The sequence below is a fragment of the Conger conger genome, chromosome 2, assembly GCF_963514075.1.
Source record: "Conger conger chromosome 2, fConCon1.1, whole genome shotgun sequence".
NCBI classification, from domain to species: domain Eukaryota; kingdom Metazoa; phylum Chordata; class Actinopteri; order Anguilliformes; family Congridae; genus Conger; species Conger conger.
Genome location: NC_083761.1, coordinates 73,683,805 through 73,693,995, shown reverse-complemented (window position 1 = coordinate 73,693,995; position 10,191 = coordinate 73,683,805). Strand labels below are relative to the sequence as shown.

The following is a 10,191-nucleotide window of genomic DNA, read 5'->3' as shown; positions in this document are numbered from 1 at the left end:
CTGTACTGTAAATGCCTACGGTATACTTTCTCGGGGCTACTCACACTCCCACTGTTCGAGTTACAGCATGGTGCTCTGCAACAAGCTGGGAAGCCTAAATCACTCAGGTGCACATATTAATGAAAGAGCTGTAAGAGTCTTTTGTAAGCTGGATGTTGTGGAAAGGACACCAACACTAACTTTGATATGTTTTATGAAATTTTATTTGTTTTTATATATCAATATTACTTTCCTTGTTTTTGTTGTATATTACATTTAACACACAGGACTATGAATTAGTTACTCCACACACAAGTAATTGCCTGAAAGTGCATGAAATCCTGTTAATGCGATTCAATCAGTTTCACACACGAGACATCTGGTGGGAAACATTGGTATTGCAGGAAGAATTCATAAAATAAAGAGGCAAAATTTTCCTTGAAACATTACAGGAGTCCTAGTATTCTCCATCTCTCACTGACATGGATCACCCAAGATACATTTTCAAAAAAGAGGTTCCCGATGCATCCAGGATAGCTCATGTTCACGGTCCTCCTGCTTTGATCCACAACTGTTTTTGGAATGTATAATTCGAAAGCACCTCAGTACCCTTATTCATTTTCACATCTTGAAGTGGTTTCCTCTCGTGGAGGTGACGATCTTTAGCCAGTTAACTCTAAACCTGATAAACACTGTTCACCTGCTCAACAGTGAAAGATGCAAGCTAATGTGGAGAGGACAAACTATTTAGTGGGGGGTTACAATTTGCCAACATTAATACAATGTAAATTACCTCGAATAACCTACCATCACTGCTGCTAGCCAACCCTAAAGTAATTTTCAAGGCAAAAAGTAGATAAATCTGTTTATAGTATCAATATTACACTTCATATTGGAGAATAGCATGTATTAGTTCTAGCTCTAATTCTACAAACCCACTTTAAATGCTGATGGTATATTGCGTCTGTGTGTCTTCTGCACAGCAGTGTGTAGGGTTTGAGGGAGAATGAAGTCGGTCAGAGTTCTTGTGGCTCCATTGCCGGTCCCTGTAATAATAAAATGGTGAAACGAGAACGTCATACCTCCCTCTGGTGGTCATTCTGTAGAATTACGGCAGCTTGCTTTTCTTGCCGGTCGCTTTTGCAGCTGCTGGAGTTCTCTGACTCTCGCTCTTGCGTGGCTTGGTCTTTACTTTGGCTGGCTTGGATTTGGGGGCGTTAAGGTGGGCGGGTTTGGGCTTGGTGGGTTTGGGGGGCTTGGGGCCCTTCGGGGCCGGTGTCGGAGGGGGCAGCTCCCCCGGGCAGCTCTTGAAGATGTGGACGTCTTTGACCTTGCGACCCTGCAGTTCAGGAGGGTTGCCACATGAGGCTCTCACCTTCAGGTTCACCTTGTCAATCCACCTTGGCAGACAGAGAGTGATGTGTTAGAGACATGCAGGGAAAGGCCTGGAGACACCAGCAGTACTCACTCAGACCCAGTGAGTGTGTGTGTGTATATGTATGTAAGTGTGTGCATGCATGTGTAAGCGTGTGTATATATATATATATATATATATGTATATATGTGTGTATGCGTGTACAGGCATGACTCACTTGCGCAGGGGCAGCAGTGGACAGTCACACAGCAGGGGGTTCTCGGACAGGTTGATGACCTCCAGGCCTGTGAGGGGGGCGAGGTCGGGCACCTCCTCCAGCTGGTTCTCCTCCAGCAGCAGACTGCGCAGCCCCGACCCCAGCCCTGCCAGCGAGTCCTTGGACATCTGGAGCACAGGGAGGGGAACAAGAAAAAGGGGAAGGGATTAAGGGAAAATGAGAACAGGGGAATGGGTACGAATGGAATAACCTCATGGTTAAATGGTAAATGGCTGCCATTTATATAGCGCCTATATCCAAAGCGCTGTACAATTGATGCTTCTCAATCACCCATTCACACACACACACAGGTGATTGGCTGCCATGCGAGGCACCAACCAGCCTGTCAGGAGCATTTTGGGGTGAGGTGTCTTGCCCAGGGACACTTCAACACAGCTCGGGCGGGGGATTGAACCAGTGACCCTCCAATTGGCAGACAACTGCTCTTACCGCCTGAGCCAATGTCGCAATGTCGGTTATACTGATACAGGATGAAGCTGCATCACGGTCAGCTTTCAGATCGACATCACACTCGCCTTTTCCAGGCCCATGCCGTCCAGATACAAATGCTTGAGACTGCCAGCGAATGGCAAGAAAGCTTTGGGCGGCACCCAGCGAATAGGATTCCCCGAGAGGCGGAGCTCGGCCAAGCTGGGCACCTGGCCCAGCGCGTCAGTCGGGACCTCCTTCAGCTGGTTGGTCCCCAGGTGGAGGGTGTCGAGGTCCGGGGCGGGGCTGAAGGCTTTGGGGGAAACGGCGTGGATTTCGTTGGCGGTCAGGTAGAGGCCCCTCAGCCTCTCGGCCCCCCGGAGGAGGCCCTGCTCCAGCCGGGTGATGGAGTTGTGCTCCAGGTGCAGGGCCAGCAGGCTGGGCAGCAGCTTGAAGGCCGCTTTGGGGAACTGGGTGAACTTGTTCCTCTCCAGGTGAAGGTAGGTGAGCTGGGGCACGCCCCTGAAGACGTCGGGGCTGAGGGACGAGAGGTCGTTCTCCGAGAGGTAGAGGTACACCAGGCTCTTCATCCCGTCGAAGGCGCCGCCCTCGACCTCGTGCATCTTGCAGCGCTGCAGGTGGAGCGACACCACCTCGGCGACGCCGGGGAAACTGTTGCCGGGGATGTAGTGGAAGTGGTTGCCGCGGAGGTCCAGCAGGCGGGTGGTCGGGGGGAAGCCGCGCGGCACTTTGGTGTGGCCGCGGTTCTCGCAGGAGGAGTGGTGGGTCTCGCTCTGAGGGAGAGGAGGAGAGAGGATGAATGCATATCTACTAATTATATTAAGAGCTGGCAGACGTACAAGAGGCTGACAATTAGCTGAAGATAAACTTGACTAGTCGATATATCATCTTTTGGTTTCATGTTAAATCAGCAACAGCCTCTATTCTCATTTTAAAATCATAACTTGCCTATGGCAACATGATTTGTACCTCCTGCTACAGTCCCCTATCAAGCAATCACTGTGGTCATTGCTAGTAAGCTTATTTGTGAAACATGACATCATCCACAGCAATGAGGTCCACAGCAAACCTCACCGTTTTCTTGGCTTCAGAGTTCTCCCCATTCCTCAGTAAAAGTTGGTCTGAGCAGCTTTGTGATTCGGCTTTAAGATGGTTTATTTGTCTAGCACTAATTGTTGCATTAAATGTTGCGTTAAAAGAAAACTTAAATTTGAGGGCCACATCTGAGTATCCACGTCTTAAACCTACAGGACTGTGACCGTGAGATTTGGGAGTTCCCAGCCACGCAGCCATGTACGTGCACCCCAACCATCTAAAAACGACGATTACCACATTCATCGCCCTCACCTCGCAGTCGCAGTTGGCGGGGCACTTGACCTTGGGGGCGGGTTTTGGGGTGGGCGGCGGCGTGGCCCTGCTCTGCTCCTCCTGCTCGGCCTTCAGCATGGCCTCCTGGCTCTGGCAGCGCAGGTCGGCGGGGTGGATGGTCCCCAGGCTGTCCCCGGAGAAGTGCGGGGGCCCGGCGCAGGCCCCCAGCAGCCGCACGCGCTCCCGGACGGCCCACTCCCTCAGGGGCCGCAGGTAGCAGCTGCAGTAGACCGGGTTCCCCGCCAGCACCAGGCGCGCCAGCTTCTCGGGGCCCAGCAGGGGCTGCAGGACGCGCAGCTGGTTGTGGCCGAGGTCCAGGTGGGTGAGGCGGGGCGCCTGCATCAGCGCCATGTGGGAGAAGTCCTGCAGGGACATGTGGTCCAGGAACAGGTGGGTCAGTTTGGACATGGACACCGTCTCCTCCCCCAGGTAGGTCATGGGGTTGTAGCCCATATCCAGGCGGGTGAGCTCAGGCAGCCTGCAGGGAGAGAGGTACGAGGAGGTTTAGGGAGAGGGTGGGGGGGTGGGGGTGTTGGGGCATTATTAGGGCACAACTGAACAACTTAAACAAAGCAGGTTATGCCTTTCAGAGAGAGGTTGCATCCTATTTACGTGGGGACACATCCGATAAACAGCCTGTTCGATGCTGCAAGATGCTGGTTAAAGAGCTTGGTCATTTTCAATCTACTGAAGAAATTATGATATTGCACTTGATCATATTCACTACCTACTGTTCACTTCAAGTGACCAAAACTGAGGTTCTTTTTTTATTCTTTCCCTGGTCATGCTGAGAGACGGTGCTCACAAGCACCACTGTGGTTGGCTCCAGTATACAGGTCATTCAGACCCGTCAATGTAAAGTCAATGGTAAAATGGTGGTAAGACAAAGTCAATCATTTTTTTCTCCACAAGAAAATCTGTTTTTTCTTCAGCTAATGCCTCCCCATGTGCCAATTGTTCTTAAACTTAGGACAATACAGCAATACTTTGTGGATAAATCAGGGACATATTATATCACTCTCTCTTACACGTGTAGTGGAAGATCTGCATTGGCTCCCTTACTGCGCAGACTCTGGCTTCAAATGTACAATATGGCGGCGCCAGTAAACTTGACTTCCTAGGCTCCAAAACTCTTTTCACGAGCCCATGGATAATCAGTGGCTGACATAACAGGCACTTGGTCCATATTTTCAACAGTCTATAGTTCACATAGACTGTAGGTGAGTCTGCCTGGTGCTATTCTATTCTGTTATTATAGAACAGTGAATGTGTAGTGACATAACGCTGACAGTGTCCCACTGCCGGCGTGTAGAGAGCACGCGCAGTGACGTTGGGCTACCTGGTCATGGTCTGCGTGGGGAAGAACTGCAGCTCGTTGTGGTCCATGCTGAGGCGGGTCAGGGTGAGGAGGCCGGCGAAGGCCTCGGTGGCCAGGTTGTTGAGGGAGTTGTGGGTGAGGCGCAGCCACTTGATGTTCTGGAGGCCCTGGAAGGCCATGTTGGGGATGTAGACCAGCTGGTTGTGCGTCAGCGACAGCAGGTTGAGGAAGCCCAGCTGGGAGAAGGCACCTGGTTGGATCTCCTCCACCCGGTTGTGGTCGATGATCAGCTGCTTCAGGGAAGTGAGTCCGTCGAAAGACTCCTGGCAAACCGAGAGACAGGCAGAAGGGCTTGGTACAGGGTGGTTCATGACATGGTTGGCAGTTTTGGAAAGATAATGTTACCAAAGAAAACTGAAACAGTGAAGATGAAAAAACTGGGAAATGTGTTTAATTGGGGTTCATCAAACCAAAGCTCCATCAGCTCAGCTCTCCACAATCTCTCTATTAATTTCAGCTCACTGAACAGGTAATCATGCCCACAGAGAGTTAAGGCCTCAGTTTAACATCTCAGCCCGAGGTTACCAAATCTCTCGAGTACCCCCAGCCAGATCCAGATCCACGTATTTGAAGTGTTCCACCTCAAACACACTTGATACATCTAATCAATCCCTTGGAAATACCTGGATTTGGCTGAGGGTACCCAAGGAAAGGGTTCGCGAACTACTGTACCAACGTAAACTCTCTTACCCATAATCACCTGTTGATGCTGTTTTAATTTAATTTTTGCACCACAACAGCATTTCTTGCATTTTCCTGCATCATAGTACACCAGATTTACACCATGCTATTACTCTGCCAGAGGCGGACTCAATGTTCTGTGCTGTTATCTGCATCTTGGTTCAAACAGCAGATGCTGAGAACACTGATCATCTTTTTGAATGCATTTTGATGCCATTCAAATAGCAGGTAGAATGGAATATAGCATTATTCTATTGATTATGAGTAACCAAGATTTTCAGCTGAGGGACAGTATTAGAGAGAGGACAGTAGGGAGAAACAGTATGAAGGACAGTATTGTAGAAATAGCTGAAGCCCAATGAACTGCCAAGACTCTAGTTTGGCAGATAACGACAAACTACAATATTTGTTTTTGTTTATTCCTTCATCTTGAATCTCTCTAAAGTGCACTTCTGAGGAGACGCGGGTGAAACCGATCCGTGACAGAGCTTCGCCTGTCCGCTCGCACCTGGTAGAGGATGTCGATGTTGTTGTTGGCCAGGTTGAGGAAGACCAGGCGGCCCAGGCCGCGGAAGGCCCCCTCGCGCACGCTGCGGACGTTGCAGCGCTGCAGGGACAAGTGGGTCAGGTACGGGGTGTGGAGGAACGCCCCCGTCCGCAGCGTCTGGATGTTGTTTCCCTTCAGGTCCAGCTTCACTGTAATCTGTGTGGGGGACGGGCCGGGGACGGGGGTACAAAGACATGAAGTAAGGGAGGTGAGCAACAACGGGAAGGAGTGATAGTCAGAAAAATGATAATGGGGAGAATGATGGATGGATGGATGGATGAGTGAAGATTACAAAAGGTTAAGGATGATAAAAGAGTAGACCTGAGGAATGACTATGTGCTGAGTCTGTGTGATGCAGTGTTAGGTAAATCGTGGTAATCGGCTGGTCTCACATCGTCACTTACCTCATTGATCGTGGGAGGAACCTCCGTGAGGTTTTTGCCGATGCAAGCCACGGTGAGCTGGATGTTGTCACATATGCAAAATTTTGGACACTTACTGGGGTGCGCTGGGGTCACACTGAAAACGAGCATTGCCAGGACTGGCCACAGGGGAGCGACACGTTCCATAGGACCCGTCTGTGCAAACCAAAGTTCGAATTTGATGAATAGGGTATTGTCACAGTCTAATAGATTACATTCAAATTATTTATTTTAATTGGTTGGCTTAAAGAGTCAAGTTCCTCCGCTTGCGCAAACCTTCGGGTAAAATTAACTTCTTTTATTTGTGTTTTCACATCTGGCAAGCATAGTTATTCAGCACAGTCTACATTCCAACGCTTAATTTACAGTTCAGTGCGATGCAGCGCGAGGCTTGAAAGGAGCTTCACACCTCAATGCTCTTCATACAAACACGCACTGTGCGAAAACAAGAGAGTCAATCGTGCCAGAAAAGGCCCCCACATGTTCAGACTCAGAAGTGCTTTCATAAAGCACAATGAACCAAAATCCCCATGTCCATGAACAAGTGAGTAACCTTCATGAATCTTCATAAACGAAACGTTTTTTTTGTTTTTTGTTTTTTTTTTAATCTAAAACTTTGTAAATACATCAAAATATTTACCAGACCAGGGTGAACGTAGAAAAACAGGCAATGGATGTACTTAGGAGCTTTAAGTTGTGCGTTTTATCACGGGTTTGGCGTGTAGCTGTGAGTGCGCAAACACAACAGGACTTAACATAGCTGGAATAACTTGAAGTGTTATTTTAATAACGAGGCAGCGCTTTCTCAGTCCACAGCACGGTTTTGGTAAATTCTTCAGTTCTGACCTCCCCCTGTGTCAGTCCACATCAAATGAACAACACGTCTTACAATCCAAGATGCATTCAGAGTTAGACAATAATTCGTTTGTAAAACATGCAATATGTCCAGTCTTACATTTAGAAACGCACGGAGGCCAATTCAATGTGACACGGCCTGGAATGATGGTGAGGACGTCAAAATGTAATAGATTCTGGGAAAGTAAGAAAATAATGTTTCAAGTAAAAAGCATACAACCAAACAACACTGCCTCAGTTGCAACAAGCAGTAAGAGAGCAGCCTGGGAAATTCTCAGCAAGCTGTAAGTTGAACAAGTGAGAAATCCACGCAACAGACCTGACGGGATCCCTCAGCCCACGTAAACTTGCGGGAATGATTCATTATACTAGAATATATATTTTAAAAGTATTCCTTAAAAATGCAAATCCAATTTTTGACCCACATTTTTTGACACAATTTTTTTGAACCACATTTTCAAAAAAAATCGAAACAATCAAGTACCGCGTAGAAATATTCAGCTTCCCGTTTCCATCCACGTACGCATGAACCCCGAGGTCGGAAAGAGGGGAATCGAGACCGAAATGGAGAGAAATGAGAGACGGGAGGAATTTCTTGGGCAGGAGGTTGTATGCGCCGGTGTCCCCCCAAGGGAGAGCACTCCAGACCGCAGTTGAGCTGGCGATTCTGGCTGCGCACAAAGACGCGCTGTGTCTTGCAGTGGGCACCGGACTCACGGTTGCCGACTGTCTCTTATAAATAAACCATGGTATGGTAAACTAATTTCCCTCCGGTCTCCTTCTCCCTTGTTATTTGTCTCGGTACACATCTCCATTCGAACCACTCGAAGTAGATTGTGACTTTCTGGCAGATTGTATTTCGTGTATTTAACTCAACTCAACACTGACATTCAGGGAATCGCAACTTTACCTTCTTGATACAAAGCCCGTAGAAAATTGGATTTCCTCCTTGGCCGTCTATACTGCACTCTTCACGAACTTCCAAGAGCACTTGTGCGTGCGTCGGTCTGACATACAACTGCGTTTTTCATAACCTTTCTTTCACGCGCGTGTCTTCAGTCACTCCTGTTTAATCGCTGTCCGGCTCGCGTTATCTCCTCCGCACCGTTACTCCGTCGCTATGAGACGTTGTTCTCTCGCGGTCTGTGAACCATCAATTTCCCCCCAACTGCCCCTCTCTCTGAATAAACTCGGCTCTTCCTCGACTTAGGTTTCCTTTCCACACGGTCTCGTAGAGAGCCAACTGAAAACAGAACCTTATTACAGAGAGCACCATAATTAATTGGGAATGCCACATTTTTGTTATTTTGGTTATTTACTCTAGCACAATGCCAATGAGGTTGAAGTGCAGACTTTCAGCTTTAATTTGAGGTACTTTCATCCACATCGGATGGAACCCCTTTGAAATGACAGCACCTTTCGTACATTTTAAGGTACAAGTAATTGTTGAATTGGCTTCACAGATGTGTTTCGTTAGGCAGGTATATCCATTTTTGTCGTTAGTGAATGCAGAAGAAAGCTGTTAATATCTAGTCTTGATTCTCAACTTTGCATTTACCTTTGGAGATTGTGGATGAGGTGTGACAACATGAGGAAGACAGCAGTGTCTGTGCAAAATAAGATGGCCGCCATAAGGCTCAGGAATGAAAAACAAGAGGGTACACTACAATATATAAAACCAGTGTTAAGCCTGAAGAACAAAAAGCTAAAAAGCACCTAAAAGAGCCCCAAGAGTTCTGGAACAAAGTCTGCCAGTGGAATCACTTGTCTTCATCGATGATATGAGTGCATCATGTGATCTATGAGGTGAACAATGAATTCTGAAATCTACAGATTTATTTTATCTGCTCAAATAAATCCAAAAGTCTCCAAACTTATTGGTTGGCACTTCTTCATGCAACAAACACTGACCTGAAACATACTGCTGGACCAGGGGCACACAACTCCGGTCCTCTCTATAAATGACCCTGGTTCAAGCTTGTACATGAGCACAGTAAAATCATTTAGATACACTTTAACTCTGCAGATGGTACCCATACAAATGTCAGATAATTATTTAATTGACTCAGTTATATCTTAAGACAGGAAGTTGGCACAAAATCCTGAAATGGATTGGCCCTGGTTGCGCACCCCTGTACTAGAGCAACAAAGGGGTTTTTGACGCCCAAAAAGTGGAAACTCCTCGACTGGCCGAGTCAAACACCAGATCTGAATCCAACTGGACATACATTTTACATGCTGAAGAGGAGACTGAAGGGAAAATGTTTCAGAAACAAGCCGGAACTGAAGATGGCTGCAGTCCAGGCCTGGCAGAGCATCACCAGGGAAGATACCCAGCGTCCAGTGATGTATATGCGTTGCAGACTTCAAGTGGTCATTACAAGGATATGCAACCAGATATTTAAAAAGGTTACTTTATTCTACATTATGTTAAACTGTCCAATATCTTTTGATGCCGAAAATGCGGGAGATTCAGGGAGAGTTCTGTAATTTCAGTTATAAAATGGAGTCAATGTCCAATTAATTATGGTGCTCACAGTAGATAATGGGATATTCAAAAATACTGTCCAGCCATTTGGTAAAACGGTGAACATACTTGCCACATATCACTTCAGTGACAATAACACTGTCAGGGAATCAATCCTGATGCATTTAGTCATAGCAAAATATTATACAGTGTATGTGGCGCACATTATTTCTGCCTCCCATCCACCAGTATATACCATTAGCCCATTTCCTCCTCCTTAGTTTCAGTCATTTTTATTTCTAATGCAGGTTTATTCTTTGCATTAGTGTCTGAAACAGCCACTTGTCGTAAAACTACAAGACAAAAAGAGATCAATGGTAAAAGCAATGAAGACAGGTGTCAATTTCTGCACA

General features: G+C 47.3%; 1 protein-coding gene across 1 annotated transcript; it reads right to left on the bottom strand.

Moving 5' to 3' along the window:
* Nucleotides 1-1,087: 1,087 nt before the first annotated feature.
* Nucleotides 1,088-8,350, bottom strand: chadlb (chondroadherin-like b). Its single transcript, XM_061230515.1, has 9 exons — nucleotides 8,222-8,350; nucleotides 7,412-7,487; nucleotides 6,439-6,612; nucleotides 5,996-6,190; nucleotides 4,768-5,069; nucleotides 3,408-3,906; nucleotides 2,147-2,833; nucleotides 1,572-1,738; nucleotides 1,088-1,379 (listed from the first exon to the last, which is right to left on the bottom strand). The coding sequence occupies exons 3-9, from the start codon at nucleotides 6,601-6,603 to the stop codon at nucleotides 1,088-1,090; spliced, it is 2,307 nt and encodes a 768-aa protein (XP_061086499.1). The 5' UTR covers nucleotides 6,604-6,612; nucleotides 7,412-7,487; nucleotides 8,222-8,350.
* Between the last annotated feature and the right edge of the window lie 1,841 nt (nucleotides 8,351-10,191).